A 19302-nucleotide genomic window follows, 5' to 3' on the forward strand; every position below is an offset into this window, starting at 1 on the left:
AATTAAGCCAAGTTTGGCTTATACTTGCTGGCTAAAAAGAGAACGAGATCTCAAATTTCGCCAAGCACACATTTTGAAACTTCTTCTTTAGAAAAAAAATGAGGAATCTTTAAAAAAAATCCTTTTTTATTCGCAAATATATGCGAGACTTGGTAACATTTTCACATCAAATGTTCTAATTGTTGCGATAAAGTATATTTTAAAACTTCATAACATTATTCAAATGTAAGTTTTTAGGGTATATTTTTATTTAAAAGTTGAAGAGATATAGAATTCGCTTCAGAAGGAACTGGTTTTTTGTTTTTTTGTAGAACTTTTTTCTGCTTTTTGGTAGGAAAAAATCTTCTTTGAGGAGTTATGTTTTTGTTCTCATTAACTTTTTCTTTTGTCTGGGGTAAAGATACTATTACTGGCTGTTTCAAGGCAGCTAGTGTTGGTTTAATTGGACATAAAGCTTTTTGAATAACATCTATTTCTGCATGAGAATCGACCCTTTCCAAAATATTCAATATATCCAAAATTTCGGTCTTAATTTTTTCTTTCCTTGAAATTAAAGAGCTCTGGACATTACTTTGGGGTACAAGGCTTGTAGCTAGGGCAGATGTTGATTCTTGAATATCCCCTCTTTCTAAATCAATTTGTAATTCCTGTGTTGAATCTGAAATATATAAATTAATTTCTTAAAAAATAATGATTATTGTTATAAAATTTTTAAAAAATTATATGCACATACACCCAATACATCTATCTAAAACACAAACACGTACTATACAGAGTGTTTATTAAGTACTACTTGTACAAACTGTAAAGGGTAAATCTTTAACTAATTTTAAGATAGCCATATGGGCCAGCTAATGTGCTTAAAAATCAATCATTAACTATTACATTCAGTCTTAGTCAATAAATATACCTTGCTAAGCATTGGACCCAATAGTATAAATATATATAATAAAGTTAAAACCATTCACCATTTTGTACAGGAAAAATATTTTTATTATATGATGATTACCAAACCAAAAAAACAAACAAAAAAAAACAGACCTATTATCATGACAGACTTTAATATACCATTTCATTCATCAGTACCTAATGGTTTGTTGAAATGTTGGCTGTATAAAAAAAGATACGGTTATTATTTATATCAAACTAATAATAATTAGATTTAAAATAATGTTGAATAAGCAAAATTACCTGAATTTTCAAATATATCTTCTTCAGCAAAAGGAAGGGTCTTGAGATATTTTGACAATAAATGAACATGTTTACACATATTCCATTTAATACTTGAATCGAGGCAAGTACACGAGAATCTGTGAAAGCATATATTGCAATCAGTACAAATTAGTTTGCATTGGCAATTTTTGTTTTCTTCATGAATGTAATAAAAATCCTTGGAAGTTGATGAAAATATTTGCCAACCTTCTTCATGGGGTAGTATAGATTCAAAACTTAAACTGTTGCTTTTTATATGCCTTGACCTAATACTATTAATTTTAGAACAAAGCTTTCCTTTGTTTATGATAATAACTTGATCAAAAAGTTTATCTCTGACAAATTTTAATATAGCAGATATAGCTTTGTCCAGTCGTTTTGTATGTTTTCCATTTAAATATATGTATTTTATTGTTCTGTGCATGCGCTCTATGTGCATGTTGGTATTTAGACCACTTTTCATTCTATGACAATAGGCCCAACATTTTGAAATATTTGTATAATATTTAAGGAAATATTCATAGAATTCCTGTGTCTCTGGATCGGTTAGCAATAATTCCAAAAAACTGGCAAGCATTGCATCAAATGCCTTTTCGTCCGTTTCTTGCATTAAGGTACGTAACTGCTTGTAGATAATGTCCTTCAAATAATTACATTGTATTATATAATGACTAATGGTTGACATACATATTATCTACATATCCACAAAAATGTATTGCTTGAAAAGAAATATGTCCATTTAAAAAAAAGGCATTTTTGTATTAGAACTTATAGACAAAATCTAGGTAATGCAATAATTTTTTGGGTACAGTTAACTATTTTGCTTTCCCCATTCTTCTCCCCTAAAGGGTTGCCTTTTTTTAAACCTCATTTTAGATCATATTATAGCACCCAAAAATAAAAAAAAAAATTCTCCTATGTATGCAAGGATTAGACCTAGAAGGTTGAAATTTGACACAAAAATAAAGTGTGGCCTCCCTTTTATGAACTGTTTGATTTTGCAAAATCCAATATGGCGTCTTACAATGATAATTGCTAATTCTTTTAGTAGAGATTCTTCTCTATTTTTCAATATTTTTTAAAAAAAATGATAAAATGAAGATGATGGGGAAAACACTGTGGTATAGCAGAATTTAAATTTTTTTTTTTATTATAAAAATGTAAAATTAAGTATTTACCCTTTTTTCTTTAGAATTAATCTTGCTTAAGTTTTTTCTCCAAGCCCGATCTACATGCCACGTACAGTACAACCTACAAATTAAAACATAAACCCATCAATTTAAATACTAAAGAAAACAAATGAGGTGTATATACCTAAAAGTAGCAGCTTCCATCACCTGAATCCAGGCATTGTAGTATGAATCAGCCATATCCGACATAAATACTCTGGGTTGAATAGCAAAATCAATTTTTTTTCTAATAGCAGAAAAAAATATTTTCATAGCTTCCACATCTGACCTGTTTGTAATACAAAAACAGCATGGAAATCCTTCCCTTATCTCATTTAGTACTAACAAAGTATGGAGTTCAAACCCATAAGCATTAAGTCCATGTGTTGAGTCGATGCAAATACAATCTTGTCCATACTTTCTTAGCATTTGGTTTTGACCTTCATTCATGATAACCAACATAAAATCATTTTCCTTTAAATCATACAAATCTATAATTTCACCCTGTGGTTTATACAACAAAACACATCCATTCTCTTTAACTTCATTCACCCAGGCTTGTACACTTACTGCATCACTTTTGTGTCTTACAGCTGTTGAACTTAAGTTATATTGCTGTTCTATGTTGTACAAATCTTTACGTGTTAATAGATGTAAACGTTCTAGATCTTCGCTTGCTACAGAGTCTCTTACTTCATCTAAGATAGCAGTCATTGGTATTTTTGCTGCAAGTTTAGCTGCTATTGTTTCTTTATCCAATTTGGAAAGAAATAAATTCCCTAAGTCATGTTCATGGCCAAGGTGTGTTTCTAAAAATTCTATTTTACATTTGTCCTGTGTCTCAGTTAATTTTATTGCAGCGGTACAAAAAGCATTTATTTTATTAGTCCCCTGGAGTTTTAAGTGTCTTTCACCCTTTCCTTTGCTCTTATAGCACCCAGATCTGTGACACACAAATGTAGTCCTAGTAAAAGATTTACTTTTATAAGTACCATGTTCTTTGACATATGATGATTTCGTATATTTTTCAATATCCATTTTCCATAACTCAAATTCCTGAATAGTGTTAAATTCTAGTAGCTTCTTCTCCATTTTGATGTCATGGGATGATTGATAATGATCAATTAATTCTAATTTTGAAGCAGTATGTAAACACAATGCACAACGATAAGTTTTTCTTGTTTTTGCTTCGCCAATGTTACTTATTATTGCAGGATGTTTCACTTTGGACTGGTGATATTTTAAATTGTGTATATGATTAAAATTCTTTCCACATGTAACACATTTGTACATATATGTTTTCTTGGGCTTGATAGTTTCAAGTTTGTCTAAAACAAACAAAAATATTGTTTTATTTTATAATTTTCAACTAGTATATAAATTTATATTTTGCATTTTAAAATTATTAACAATAACAATGTCTAAAAAGCTAAAATAATAACTAAAAAAGTTTATAAAACCAAGAAGCTTCTTGGGGATTAAAATTTACTTCATTAACGAGTACCCCGTTTTGACCTTCTCCATATTTTGATAAACTAACCTGGATGAAATTTCTTCACATGAGCAAATAAGTTAGAACGAGTTGAAAAAGTTTTCTTGCAATCACCACAAATGAATGTTTTGTCCATATTCATATTGTCACAAGTCACTAGGTAGAAACCTTTTTAATGTTATTTGAGTATTCACTGATTACGATCAAAAAATTTTAATTACGCAGGTTATTAATTAATTAACGAACCTTAAACAAGAACAAAGAATTTTGTTAATAAAATAGGTATGACTTGGAATTTTCACTTTTTACCACTTAACCTCAAAAATACGTCTTAGCCACCAATCGCTAATAACTGAAGACGAAACCAAACCACCAAGAAAATTAAATCTGGCAACACCGCTAGGCATGCATCAAAACGATAGCCACGAACGCTGCTGAAAATTGCCGAAATCAAAGTAGAATTTTCTGTCCCTAGATTCTAGTCTAGCCTTCGCTTCTGTGAGATCGTTTATTCTGTGTTATCAGCCCGGTTAAAGTTCGGTTGCAATTCCTTGCATACCTATGTACGTGTTAGCCGATCATGTTTACAATTTATTTCAATCTTTGGTACGAAGACGGATACAGTAATAAAATAAAAATGGTTTTCAATGTTGATCAAAAGATTAATATCATTAAATGGTATTGTCATGCGGATAGTGCAGAAGAAGTTGTCGGCCATTTTATATTTGCATATCCTTATCAGCAAGTCCCTACTGCTAAAACAATTTATAATATCTGGCATAAGTTTGAGCAGTCGGGATGTGTAAATCGGTGTGCAAAATGTTCTAGTGGCGATCAGGAACCTCGTCGAACACCGGACGCTAGGATTGAAAAGGAGGTCAAGGTGTGTGCTTTTGTGGAAATAAGTGAACCTTGTTCTAGCTCCCAAATTTCTGAAGAACTTGATATTCCAAGTCGTACAGTGCGTGATATTTTGAAAAGAAATAAGTACAAAGCCTATAAAATTAAAAACACTCAAGACATTTTTCCAGAAGATCAAATAAAACGCTTGGAATTTTGTGAAACCTTAAGAGAAAAAATTGATCAAAATGACGACTTCACAAGTAATATTTTATTTACAGACGAGTCATCTTTTTCTCTTCTAGGTCGACATCATTTTTCAGTCGTGAGATATTGGTCTCGGGAAAATCTACATTTGAGTGTACCATTACGAACTCAATACCCGCAAAAGGTAAATGTTTGGGCTGGTATTTTAGCCAATCACATTGTAGGGCCTTTTCTTATTGATGGTATCTTAAACTCTGAGAGATATTTACTTTTATTGCAACAAAATACCCGCTGTACGAAACTTGGATGTTAATTTTGAGGAAATTTGGTTTCAACCGGATGTTTTTCCAAGACGGATGTCCCGCTCACAACGCTAGACAAGTGCAGGACTATTTAGCAAACACTTTTCCTGAACGGCTTATTTCCACAAGAGGTACCATACCATGGCCTCCGCGATCTCCAGATCTGATGCCTTGCGACTACTTCTTATGGTATTTGACGGAAATTCTTTACCAACACCGACATGAAAGAGCCGTTAATTTGGACGAATTGCGACTTAGAATTATTAATATTTCTAGGTCCATTACACCTGAAATGTTAGCCAATGTACGTAGAGAATTTTACGACAGGTTGGGATACTGTGAAGCCCAACAAGGAGGTGTATTTGAACACCTTTGAATGATTTTATGTTACGCCTCTGTGTTATGTTACGCGCCTCTGTTTTAAACCTGTTATTTCGCCCGTCCATCTCTCTCTTGCTTTAAACTATAATCGAGCCACGTTATGTGAATCCATTCCGATATTCCTGTGTAACCAAAAGAGACAGATATATATCGATTATGTGCGCTAGTAGTAGTGGTGGTGGTAAACGTCTGTTTGCGTGTGCAACGGCCCGCGAGAGGGAGAGAGTCGCTTCTTGCCTTTTGTATAATCTCAGAGTTTTATATAATAAGTAATGAACTTCGTTTAGGCATTTTAAGCTTCAATTAAAGGTTGTAAAATTGAGCCTTTAGTTTAATTTCCACCATTGGGGATGTCTCAGGCACCCTGCCGCAAGTGAGCCCCAACACAAGTTGGTCCTTCGAGCCGGATAGCTGAATTTATGGTCCTTCGCAGCAAAACCCAAGAAACCCAAACGTTTGTATACGTTCAAAAATGGCGACCGTACGACTCGCAGCGGCCGCTGCAGCCGGCGCACCGATTGGCATGACGCAATAGTTTGTTTACATGACGAAATTGAATTTTTTGTCTGGCGGAAGCAGTAAAACGAGGTTAGTCCGATCCATTTTATTATCCTAATCCATTTTAAGTTAATATTTATGCCAATTGAACCATTTTATTGCATATTATGCCAGTTTTCATCTAAATTGGTGTTTGTCTACTTTACTAACCTAAACGTACCTATACGTAAATTATATTCTATTAAATCTATTCATTCGTATCGACTTTAGTCACCATTTACTCGCCATTTTTATGGTATTCATGCATATTTAACCTAAGCTTTATTTAAAGCAAAAACTACCTATCTAAATAAATATTATTTGTGTTTATTTTTTGTGTACGCTGTACCCCACAAACCTCCAAGATGCCTAAAACTAAGCGAAGTAGCAAATCTAACGCAGACATTCCTAGTAATGTCGAACAATCTGTCCAACCTCAAGAGGACGAGCAAATTATTATTTATAATAATCTAATCAGTCGCCGTGACGCTTTAACAAATCAAATCAATCGATTCGAAACCTTTTTAGAAACAAAATGTGTCTCTTTAGACAATCCTCTTATAAAAATCGACTTAACAACCCGGTTAAGTAAAATCGAAACCATTTTAACTGATTTTGAGCATATTCAATTGGAAATCGAGCAAGTGTGTATAAACAATAAGTTTGATGAATCAAAAGACCAAGAACAAGAGCGTGAAACATTCGAAAATTTGTTTTACACTAATATTTCTAATGCGAAATTAATTTTGGAAAAAATAAATGCTTTAAATGTACCACCTACCACTGAAAGCACTAATTTAGTGGCGAACTCTCAACACACAAACTTACCTTTCTTCCAATCGGGTGGGCAATATGGTCCTCGTTTGCCACCTATACCTCTACCCAAATTTGATGGTTCATATGAAACTTGGACTCATTTTAGAGATACATTTGTCTCCCTTATTGACAAAAATGTGCAAATAAATAATGTAGAAAAATTCTACTATTTACAATCTACCCTACAGGGTGAAGCCGCTCAAATTATAAACTCTCTATCTACAACTGAAAATAGTTATAACACTGCATGGTCCCTCTTAAAGGAACGATATGAAAATCTAAAAGCTATTATTCATTCTCATGTGAAATGTATATTTGATTTACCCATAATAAAAGATGAATCCTATACTCAACTGAGGAAATTTCTAGATACATTTCAAACCCATTTTAAATCTCTCGAAAATTTAAATGAGCCTGTAGATAAATGGTGCACACTTATTATTCATCTTTTAAGTTCTAAGCTAGATTTTAAAACCCGAAAGGAGTGGGAAACCCTTTCCAAAAGTATTGATAAACCAACAACTCAAGACTTTGTAAGTTTTTTATCACAACATTGTCGATTTTTAGAATCTTTAGATTTTAAATTAAATACCAAAAAACAATATGGTAAATTTGAAAAAACTTATGAGCGAAAATCTTTCATTTCCCAGAATTCTATTCCATCTTGTCCCATGTGTAATGATAATCACTTTATTTATTCATGCAGGAAATTTCATGATTTGCCTATCTCAGGTAAATTCTTTGAGGCAAAAAAGGCAAGTTTATGTACAAATTGTTTACGACATGGACATCGAAATGGAGAATGTAAATCTGCTCATACTTGCCGAAGGTGTCAAGGTAAACACCACACACTTTTACACAACGATTCTAATATCTCAAATTCAAATTTTAGCCATCGCAAATCTTCTTATCAATCCCACTCATTTCAGGACAGAGACAAGCAACCTAACCAATCATCGCATCGTGCCATACCGATGATACAACCTAAACCCAACTCGACAAACCAAAATAATCATAAAAGCTTAGCCCAAGGCGAAAATGCCAATCGAAATGCCAACCACCCGACTACACTTTTAACTCCAAGAAATTATTATACCCCAAATAACGAGTCATTTTTGCAGAATGCACAGCCTCAATCAAATCTTATTCACTCGAATGAACCCACTTACTCACATATACCTAATATGAGTGAAAATACTCAAAACTTACACTGTACTAATCAAAACCCTAATTCATTTGTATTACTGTCTACAGCATCAATATATGTTTACGACAAAAATAAGCTACCTATTCTTTGCAAGGCTGTTCTGGATAATGGCAGTCAATCAAATTTCATTAGTGAAAAATTGTTTAAAAAACTTGATTTACCCTATACCTCTGTAAATATGTCAATCTCAAGCATCGGTCCAGATGTGACAAATCTCAACAAGCGTACTCAGTTACATGTTAAGTCCAGTGTAAGCAACTACTCACTAAACCTGCCTGCATTAGTCATTAATGCAATTACTGAGCTGACGCCTCAATTTCCTCTTGATATTTCTAACATTAAATTTCCAAATAATCTGCCCTTTGCTGATACATCTTTCCATACACCATCAGAAATCGATATCCTGATAGGTGCAGGATTATTCTATGAAATTCTTGGTCCTAATCAAATTAAAACAGGCAAAGGCAATCCTATTCTTCAAGAAACCAAGCTTGGATGGGTGATAAGTGGTCCAATATCCTTGTTAGCTACATCCCAAGCCAAATCTCAATCATTCTTTTGCACTAGCGAGCTTCAAAATAGTCTGGAAAAATTTTGGTCAATCGAAGAAACCACAGAGCAACATCCACAAAAACTTTCCAAAGAGGAGCTTGAATGCGAAGAGCATTTCAAGAATACTGTTGTTCGTGATTCAACAGGCCGTTTCATAGTTAACCTTCCGATCAAACCCACTGTTTTTGAACTAGGCGATTCCCTGAAATCATCTTTAAAACGTTTCCAGTCTTTGGAAATAAAATTTAATAAAAACCCTGAAATTAAAGAGTCCTATTCTAAATTCATTAAAGAATATTTGCATCTAGGACATATGTCCAAAATAGATCCCGATAAATCCATATCTTCTACATATCCCATCTACTATCTTCCCCATCATTGCGTGGAGAAACTGGATAGCACCACAACACGCCTAAGAGTCGTTTTTGATGCTTCTTGTACCTCGAGTACTGGCATATCTCTTAATGACACTCTTAAGGTGGGTCCCAGTATCCAAAATGATCTTTTTTCTATCCTCTTAAATTTCCGAAAACATAATTATGTCTTAACAGGAGACATAGCAAAAATGTACAGGCAATTCCTAGTAGATCCCAGTCAGCGTAGCCTACAGCGCATAATATGGCGGGATAACCCAAATCAAGAAATTCAACACTTTGAACTCAACACCATCACATATGGAATGTCCAGTTCATCTTTTTTAGCCACTCGGTGTGTAAAGGAAATTGCTAACCAATGTGTAAACGATTACCCTCTTGAAAGCCATGTACTTATGTTCAATTGCTTTGTCGACGACATTTTAACAGGATGTGCTACGAAAAAAGAGCTTATCAACCTCAGAAAAAATCTGGTCAATGTACTTAAACCTTATGGGCTTGAACTGAGAAAGTTTCAGTCAAATGACCCTGAAGTACTATTTGATTTAATTCCTGAAATCTCTAGTGATTCTAATTACATTTTAAACGATGACTCCCAGAGTACGAAAACCTTAGGTATTTCCTGGAATTCAAACCAAGATTTATTTATATATACTTCAACCATTAAATCAACTTCGCAGTTTGTAACTAAGAGAACTATACTCTCGCTTATATCCCAAATTTTTGACCCTTTGGGCCTTCTAGGTCCCATGATAGTACAGGTCAAAATCCTTTTACAAAAATTATGGCTATTGAAAATAGGTTGGGACGAACCAGTTCCCATAGACATTTTTAGAACCTGGAATAATTTTATATATCATTTATCTCTTGTTGATTATTTTAAAATTCCCCGACAAGTAACGATTAAAAACCCTATTTTTTTTGAACTCCACGGTTTTAGTGATGCATCCATCAATGCTTTTGGTGCGTCTATATACGTACGATCAATTGATAGCTTCGGTAATATTGCTGTTAACCTCTTATGTGCCAAAAGCCGAGTAGCTCCCTTAAAGGCTGTAACTTTGCCACACCTTGAACTCTGTGGCGCTTTAGTTCTTTCTCGACTAATGACAAAAACTCTAACTGCTCTAAACTTAAATCCATTTAAGATAAATTATTACACAGATTCAACCATTGTCCTTTGTTGGCTTTCTTTAGAGCCACGCCAGCTAAAAACTTACGTATGCAATAGAGTTTCTCAAATACAGCAACTAACTGACACCAACAACTGGTACCATATAGCATCTGCTGAAAATCCAGCCGATATTATTTCGCGTGGTATTAATCCCCAAGATTTAAAAACTTCTCGTTTATGGTGGCACGGACCACTATTCCTTTCAAAACCCTTAGAAAGCTGGACCAATGAAAATCATATTTCAAATTATCATAAAGGAAAGTTCAATCCTGAAGTTTTGGAATTAAATCCAAAATCTATATTTCTTGCTTCAAGTAATATTACTCCAAATCCCATTTTTTATAAATTTTCCAATTATGTTAAGCTTACTAATGTCATAGCTTATTGTCTCAGATTTATTCATAATTCAAGAGCACCCAAATCATCACGTCAAGGTGGGAATTTAACACCCCTTGAGCGTGAAAATGCATTGACATGCATGGTAAAAATAATCCAAAATGAATGTTTTTCTAGCGACTTTAAAGATCTCCAATCTACACATGGATTAAAGAAACAAAGTAATTTAAGGTCTTTAAATCCGTTTGTTGACAACAGAGGAGTCTTACGAGTTGGTGGACGACTTGAAAATTCAAGGCTTGACTATCAAGCTAAACACCCTATACTTTTGCCACAAGGTCATCCTTTTACCAGTCTTGTCATATCTCATGAACATCAAAGGAATTTCCACTCCGGAACTCAATCCACTTTGTCTTTTGTTAGGCAAAATTTCTGGCCTATACATGGCAAATCCTCAGTTAAGGCTGTTATTCGCAAATGTGTAGCTTGCTACAAGGCAAACCCTAAGTCTTTATCAACTCTTATGGGCGACTTGCCTAAACCTCGAGTGAATCCATCTAGACCTTTCCTTCATACTGGCATAGATTATGCAGGGTTTTTCTTAATCAAGAATTCCAAAATAAGAAATAAAAAATTTATTAAAGCTTACCTTTGTGTATTTGTGTGCTTAGCCACCAAGGCGGTACATTTAGAGCTGGTAACCGATCTAACTTCCAAAGGTTTCTTGTCGATGCTCAAAAGGTTTGTGTCAAGACGTGGCCTATGCCAACATATATATTGTGACAATGGCACAAATTTTGTTGGAGCGGACAGCGAGCTACGCGAAATATATAAAATATATGAAACCTCTGAATTTCAATCCTATTTTGCGGCAAATATGATTCAATTTCACTACAATCCCGCGAGATCTCCTCATTTTGGAGGTTTGTGGGAGGGTGTAGTTAAATCTTTTAAATACCATTTACGACGGGTACTGTCTGATAAAAATCCTTTAACATATGAAGAATTTTATACGTTTATGGTTCAAGTGGAGGCGATATTAAACTCACGTCCTCTCTTACCTATCAGTAATGACCCCCATGATTTTGAAACCCTAACTCCCGGACATTTCCTCGTTGGGCATCCATTAAACCTCATTCCCGACGTAGATCTTCAACAAACAGCAGCAAACAGGTTGACCAGATATGAAATGCTGCAGTCTATGGTTCAACACTTTTGGCTAAAGTGGTCTGAGCAGTACCTTCATACACTTCACGAACGATCCAAATGGCAGTTCAAGACTCCAGACCAGAATCTTCTTGGATCCTTGGTATTGCTGAAGGATGAGAACAGTCCCCCATCCAAATGGAGTACCGGAAGAATCGTTGCTACGCATCCTGGAAAGGACGGCAACATCCGTGTGGTTAGTGTGCGTACATCCAATGGGAACACTTTAAAAAGAAGTGTCGTGAAAGTCTGTATACTTCCAATTAATGATGATATTTAATCTATAACTCTGTAATGCGTTTATACAGTAAACCTAGAGTAAACCCTTTTCTTTTATGAATATTTTAAGGACTTTAGGCCATTTCCATTTAAAGGTGACTTAAATTTAAACCAACTTTGTTAAGTTAAGGTTTGTTATTTTAATCTTAAGTGTTTCAGGTTTACCATTTATATTGAAATTTAAGATTTATATTTGTTTTACGATTTAAGTGTATTTTAATCTTAAGTTTATTGAAAGTTACCGCAGTACTTTCAAGGGCGGCGGTATGAATGATTTTATGTTACGCCTCTGTGTTATGTTACGCGCCTCTGTTTTAAACCTGTTATTTCGCCCGTCCATCTCTCTCTTGCTTTAAACTATAATCGAGCCACGTTATGTGAATCCATTCCGATATTCCTGTGTAACCAAAAGAGACAGATATATATCGATTATGTGCGCTAGTAGTAGTGGTGGTGGTAAACGTCTGTTTGCGTGTGCAACGGCCCGCGAGAGGGAGAGAGTCGCTTCTTGCCTTTTGTATAATCTCAGAGTTTTATATAATAAGTAATGAACTTCGTTTAGGCATTTTAAGCTTCAATTAAAGGTTGTAAAATTGAGCCTTTAGTTTAATTTCCACCATTGGGGATGTCTCAGGCACCCTGCCGCAAGTGAGCCCCAACAACCTTATTAAATAATCCATTTAATTAGAATTATTATTTTGTTTAAGAGTTATTTTTCATTTTATTTTAGAATATTGTATTTAGTTTTCACCAAAGGTTTTTAAGATTTGAGCATATTAAAGTTATTTTTTTTGACTTGCGATTATGAGCACGTTAAAAAACCACATACATTTTTATCTTTCGTGTGCGCGTAAAATTCCAGTACTTGATTCGAGGCTAACTTACCAAGCGCTTGCTAAACATCACTGCGAGCAAGCCGAAATTAAATTCACATTGCGAGCGGTACGGAGAATCGGCGTCGCTATCGGTGGGAGGTTACCGATGCTCTGTCTACTCTCCATCTATTAGGTCTAATACATTAAAACTCAATCTGTAAGATTCAACTCGCCAAACGTGTATATTATCCCAACTAATGTTTTTTAATTCATCTATAATTTTTTTTCCATTGGAGATAGTATATGTTTTACTATTATTTTCAGTGGATCTATTATTATTATTATTATTATTTAATTCAAGTGCTGCTACTGTAGGGTAGTGATCGGCTATATCAAGTTTACATATAAATGCTTTTGTGCCCTCAGTCGTATTAATTTTAGGATTTTTAAATAATATATGATCTAGACTATTTTTAATTTTATTATTATTTAATGAGTGGTAAAACAATATATTTTTATATTCATCACTAATATCGGTATTTGACATTAAATTAATGTTTGTGTCCCCAAAAACAAAATGAATATTATTTTCATGCCTTTTGCTATGCTATTTCATGCCTTTCTAGCAAGGATGCTAGATTTTCATTAAAATATATGTATTCCTGGCAAGCATTATTATCTCCCATGATTTGAAGCCCGATATTTACGATTTAATTAAATTTTTATATTAAAAGTTTATATATAATAATAATAATAATAATAATTATTATTATTATCTCTGGGTAATATATAATAATAATAATAATAATAATAATAATAATAATAATAATAATAATAATAATAATTATTATTATTATTATTATTTATAATTAACAATACAAGCAATTATGTTATAAGAAATAAAATAAGTAAACTACAGATTATACATATTTTTTTTGGCTTCATTTGGCTGCCTATTATTGGAATTATTGCTAGTGCTTCCACTTCTTAGCATTCTTTTGGGCTGCTGAAAAGGATTCTCGTATTCTTCTGTGGAAGATTTGCGTTTATTGGACTCATTTTTGTTGTTGACTGGGCTACTATACAGTACTCTTTCATGCTGCTTCCGGTTTCCAGCGGGTTAATTGATATTCCTTTTTTTGACGTCGTGTAGGGTTCTTACCTCGCCGTAAACTACCAGAGTTTTATTTTTAATGAAAGCTTGTTTATTGGAATGTCTAGCTTGCTCTTCTTTGGTGAAATCAGGCGTGATTGCTATTTTACTTCCTTTTAGCTTTTTAGAATTTTTGAGAATTTCTGCTTTAAAAAAGTATTAATTATTAATTCCAAAGATGCTATGCGTATTTTTTGGGGCAACATTTGACCCAGTCTTCAAAAACTTCGTATATACATGAGTAAATCGGCATCTACGCCGATAGCCGAATAGCGTGCTGTTAATAAAATGCAAAAAGTTGCGTAGGTCTGATAAGTAATCCTCTTGTTCTTCTAGGTAGTGGAGGATTAGCTTATACTTCTTACATTCTTGTTCCTAAGTCACTTCTTAATTCCTTTACTTCGTTTTTAATTACAATACGTTCCTTTTTACTGTAGGATACTTCCTTAAAAAGGACTTCTTTCAATGTTCTTATTTCAAGGGTAAGTGTGGTTTTTTGGTCCGTAATTTGGTTTTTTAGCTCCTCGTTGCTCATTTGCATTAGCCCTATAATGTGCTGGTTTTTCATAATAGATATGCAGCGTGGACAATTTTATACTTATTATTTAAGCCGATTCAACAATGTAAGAATATTCAGATGTATGATCTGCTTTATTTCTCTTACGCCTTGCATTCCAACAGTTTACTGATAAGACCTTAAAGTAATATCAGCCGATTTTCAAAAATTTCCCGGCGCTGCTTCTATCAATTTAACTAACTTTTTACTAACTAACTTTTAATAAAGGCATCTAAAATTCATTATATTTATAGATCAAAGGTTTGGCATTAAGTCCAAAGGAAGAAGAAGTGAAACCGGTCCAGGAGATCAAGCAAGAAATTGAATCGACCCCGCCCACCAAACAGCCAGAGAAACTTATCAAAGAAGAAAAATGCGAAGAGCCGCCTTTACCTCAACCGAAATTACAGAAACGCGCTCAAGCTCAAGCCGAACTAATAAACGAACCGGCTAAACAGGAAGAAAAAGTGATGGAGAAAAAAGTGGAATCAACGAGGTCGGTGGGCAGGCCTGCAAAGCGGAAGGAAGAGAGACGGAGACTGCCTAATCAGCAAATAGTGAAAGAGAAAGTATTGGAAGATCCTCCTGTGGCGCCGAAGGTTACGCCCAAGGTCGCGAAGATGATGCTACCAAAGGTAATTAGTTTTGTTTTTTTGAAGTTTTGCTGCGAGAACAGTATTTTCTCAGATGTTCCTTATATTTACACAAAACACGTAATTATAATCCTAAAAAATACTTATCTACTAATCGAGTAAATACCTTAATATTTAAGCATGATTTTAAGTTTGTTGGCAAATCCTTTTTAAATCATCATTAAAAAGGCATAATAACTTATAGATTAATGAGTTTTGAAATTTTCTTGTATTTACCTGTACTATGTTATAATCCTTTAATCTTGTATGAATAGATATCGGCTCTCTTTTTTAAGTATTTAAAAATATTCTGGTAATAAGTTCAGTTGAATTTTATAAATCAAAACGACCTTTGCCTTTTCAATATTCTAACTGAAAGCCAATTAAGCATAGTCAGCATATTTTTTAATAATTTATATCTATCGCAGCCCAAAAGTCTTCATATCATTCATTTTATTTTGTTGTATCTGGATTCTATTTATATTGTCTTGTTTATAAGACACTAACTCTAGCAGGACCAACCTTTTTTGAAAATCGTTGAGGACCATGGAGGGGTTATTTTATATGTCCACACATATTTTAATCAAAACATAGGTTTTTATTAAAGCTAAAATAAAAGTAATGCTTTTGCAAACAAGAAAAATATATTCCTAAACATATTACAAAAGTTTCCACACATAAAAAGATTCTAATTTACTCGGATGCTTCAGCTTCAATAGAATTGGCGATGACTTCTTACTGTTTTTACTACAAACATATTTTTGACATTTTGAACAAATTATGGTGGTTTTTGCTAATTTATTGGTCTTTTCTTTTTTTGGATTTTGCTAACTTGCAACATGAATGACATCGTCCTTTTCCAGATTGAGATAGTGTTGGAGCTACAGCTTGGAAGAGTTTACGTTCAAGTATGTTTTCTATGGCATGCACTACAAAGTTCTGCAATCCATTTGAATTTGCAGCTCTTGTTTTAATAAAGGGAAGCAACATTGCAGGTTCCCAATTCTTGTAAAAACAAACGACGACGCTTGGTTTTATTTTCATTCCAATGCGGATAATTGAGAAGAAATAGGGAGTAAGCGATGGATGCAATATCCAACAGAGTAAAAAAAATTTAACCATTAATTCTAACCGCAGATTAAAAAGAATATTATTTTATACATTATCATTTAGATAATCACCAGCCTGATAAAAAGTGAATGACTTCAGCAATACTTTAGAAGATGCAACTCGACAACAACGTACTTCTAAAGCAACTGAATGACAAACCAAATACATGAAAGAAACTTCACTAACGACGTAAAAAACTCCGCCTCAGAATGTGAAACGTTAGTTGAAGAATTGCTTAACTCCACCAACCTCCCTAAGTTAGTTATAGACAACCTTGTATGTCTTATCGCTGGTTTTGGAACAAAACTTTTTAAAATTTAATGGAAAATTTTTTAATCAGCAGGACTCGCTATGAGCTCATGCCTTTCACCTTTCTTAAGCGAAGTATTTATGAGCCATTTAGAAAATCAAATTATGGTTAGTAAGTTTTTTAAATTTATAATTACATACAAAAGGTATGTCGATGAAATTTTTCTAGTCTGAAGAGAAAACGACGATGATTTGGCGGGATTTTTGAATTTCGTAAATTCTCTTCATATTAACATAATTTTTACTTTGGTAAAAGAAGTTAATAAGACTTTACCATTTTTGGATTTACTTCTGACTAGGTACAACAATAGAATAACTTTTGAAGTGTACAGAAAACCATCCGCTACGGATAATATTATCCAATTTAATTCCTTTCTCCTGGCCAACACAAGTTTGCTGCTCTTAACTCATTCTTCTATAGATTATTTAATTTACCTTTCTCCAATGTAGCCTTTAAAAAAGAGTACAATATATTACAATCTATTGCAATCAACAATAACTTCCCTCTATCAAGTTTCAAAAAACTATATTTTAAGTTTTTTAATAAGTACAAGCTTTTGTACCACATTGTACATCGTGGTAATAATAAAACATCGCACGTAATATTAAAAATTTTAGATGCTTAACTTTGGAGGTATTTCCCACGGGGTGGCGAAATTCTTTAAACCTTTTAACATCTCAATCGCTTTTAAGACTTCTAATCCGTAAGACGAAATCTGGTTAAACCATTGGATAAGCCAGATCCGCTTTCGAAATCAGGAGTTTATAGTTTGCATTGTGCCGATTGCCCTACGATTTATGTGGAACAGTCAGGGAGGAAAATTTCAACAAGGGTACAAGAACATCTAAGTCTGGTAAACAAGTTTAAAGCCACGGATACTGTCGAGACCAAGTCAGCGTTTACCAAACATTTATTGTCAACAGGTCATAATTTTTCCTACCCCAATAATGTGGCAGTGGTTCATGGCTGCCACAAGGGTAAAAAGCTGGATCTTCTAGAGAAGCTAGAGATTACAAGAGTGAAGAAGAGTCCAGTTTTAATTTGCGTTAACGACGTGTTCAATGTTTGAACCGGGACTCATTTTTAATAACATCTTGTAGTCCCCTCCTTTCTTTTGTCAACGCAGCAAATGGTAACAGTCTTGCTGCAAGGTTGTAGGTTCAAATCTCGATAGTTCCTTTTTACTTTTTTATTATTTTCTTGTATTCAAGTTCTATGTTATTGTTTTTTATATATTTGTGACGTCAGTTTTTTAAACTTATATTTTACCGTTCAGTGTGTGTGTATATTTGACCCAGTCGTGCGTGTTTTTAACCTTCTTGGGGTATACTTTTTTGAAATCGCGAATATTCGGTTTTTTCCAAATATCTTCGGAACTATTTGGAATTTTTGAAATTTCAACAGGGCGTTTTAATGAGCACCAAATTGCGCAACTTTGCTTCAATTTAACCGACCTTGTATCTCTTCTAGTTAACGAGATCCCAATGGTGAGGCTCGAATGTGAGACACGCTGTATACCAGTTTTCCGTCATTTTAAACTTTTGTACATGAGTCCATGTCTTTTGCGTTCCTCTTTATGTGTGTACTCTTTGACAAGTAAGTTTGCTAAATTTTTCTATACTAGGTCACTCCATAAACTTTTTGCTTGTTGTCTGAAGATGATCTAACAGACCAACAGCGCTTAGCAGTTTTTAATTAAAAATTACACTAACATATAAAAAGTCGTATTACGAGTTAATAGTTCCTTGTCTATTAAGAATATTCCTTGTCTATGAGTTCGAACTTGACCTCAATTTGGACCTCAACGTTACGAATATGATTTGATTATTGTCTACAGGTCATCAAAATTAAAATGAATGTTGTGTCGCTCTACAACACTCGCCAGAATTTTTTGCTGATTTTTGCTCATATCGCAAACAATAATAACGTCTCTGACAACTGTTCAGCCACACATGCATATCAGGGTGCAATATGCTTATGCCAAGTCATGTCGCTTGGTGGCACCACTAGAGATACTAATTTAGCATATACGAACAATCATTAATTTCCTGAGAAAGGCGTTTTTTAAAAGTTTATCTCTTTGTGACTCTGCTGCCATCTTACTACTTTATTTCAGATACCTCAAAGTTCTAGACCGGCAGCAGCTAAGCCACAAATGGTCAGAAACGTAATGAAACATATTGCTAAATCGGTTGCGAAACCATCCACTTCGAAAGTGGCCCATCCCCCGTCCCGCAAAACCACCGACCATTCAAAGAAGAACGAGAAACAGAAGTCTGAATCTGTTTTAAATCAAAAGGAAAAGGTAAGTTTGATGCTGAAGTAAGTGTTTACCTAACAAGATACGTTTATTTTTCAGGAAAAAGAAAAGCCAATACTTAGGAAAGATAACATTGACGATCCTCTTGACTTATTAAAACCTGTATATGAAGAAATAACGAAAACAGATCTACCGGTAGCACCGAAGATAATACCATCGCAAAAAGTTAACCCCGGGAAACTTCGAGAAAGAGGAAACATTCCGGTGAGGAGAACCGCTAATAAAAGAGTCAGAAAACGACGTTACGTTGAGTTGGACGATGAAAAAGACGAGGCATGAAAATGAAACAATTTCATAATAAAATGTTTTTAATATAAATGTT

General features: G+C 33.9%; 2 protein-coding genes across 7 annotated transcripts in view; one reads left to right on the plus strand and one right to left on the minus strand.

Annotated features, from left to right (window-relative positions):
* LOC126738493 (titin-like) overlaps nt 1–19302 on the plus strand; it is a 77927-nt gene that overhangs the window by 24901 nt on the left and 33724 nt on the right. For all 4 annotated transcript variants that reach the window (XM_050443857.1, XM_050443859.1, XM_050443858.1 and 1 more), the window contains 3 exons: nt 14863–15243; nt 18777–18965; nt 19020–19253. In XM_050443857.1, coding sequence (XP_050299814.1) covers nt 14863–15243; nt 18777–18965; nt 19020–19253 — 804 coding nt within the window. The remainder of the gene's footprint in view (nt 1–14862; nt 15244–18776; nt 18966–19019; nt 19254–19302) is intronic.
* LOC126738496 (uncharacterized) lies at nt 165–3649 on the minus strand. 3 transcript variants are annotated; one of them, XM_050443864.1, is made up of 4 exons: nt 2527–3649; nt 2391–2463; nt 1192–1852; nt 165–658 (listed from the first exon to the last, which is right to left on the minus strand). In XM_050443864.1, the coding sequence occupies exons 1-4, from the start codon at nt 3471–3473 to the stop codon at nt 234–236; spliced, it is 2106 nt and encodes a 701-aa protein (XP_050299821.1). In that variant the 5' UTR covers nt 3474–3649; the 3' UTR covers nt 165–233. The 3 variants fall into 3 exon arrangements, with proteins under 3 accessions (XP_050299821.1, XP_050299823.1, XP_050299822.1); XM_050443866.1 differs by lacking the exon at nt 165–658 and adding an exon at nt 1042–1109; XM_050443865.1 differs by lacking the exon at nt 165–658 and having other exon boundaries at nt 1125–1852.

The sequence above is a fragment of the Anthonomus grandis genome, chromosome 7, assembly GCF_022605725.1.
Source record: "Anthonomus grandis grandis chromosome 7, icAntGran1.3, whole genome shotgun sequence".
NCBI lineage: Eukaryota > Metazoa > Arthropoda > Insecta > Coleoptera > Curculionidae > Anthonomus > Anthonomus grandis.

Coding starts and splice junctions, on each gene's coding strand:
- LOC126738496 (XM_050443864.1), bottom strand. CDS start 3,473: ATGGAGAAGAAGCTACTAGAATTTAACACTATTCAGGAATTTGAGTTA. Junction 2,464..2,526: donor ATGGAAGCTGCTACTTTTAG/GTATATACACCT, acceptor TTTAATTTGTAG/GTTGTACTGTACGTGGCATG. Junction 659..1,191: donor AGATATATTTGAAAATTCAG/GTAATTTTGCTT, acceptor TATATATTTCAG/ATTCAACACAGGAATTACAA.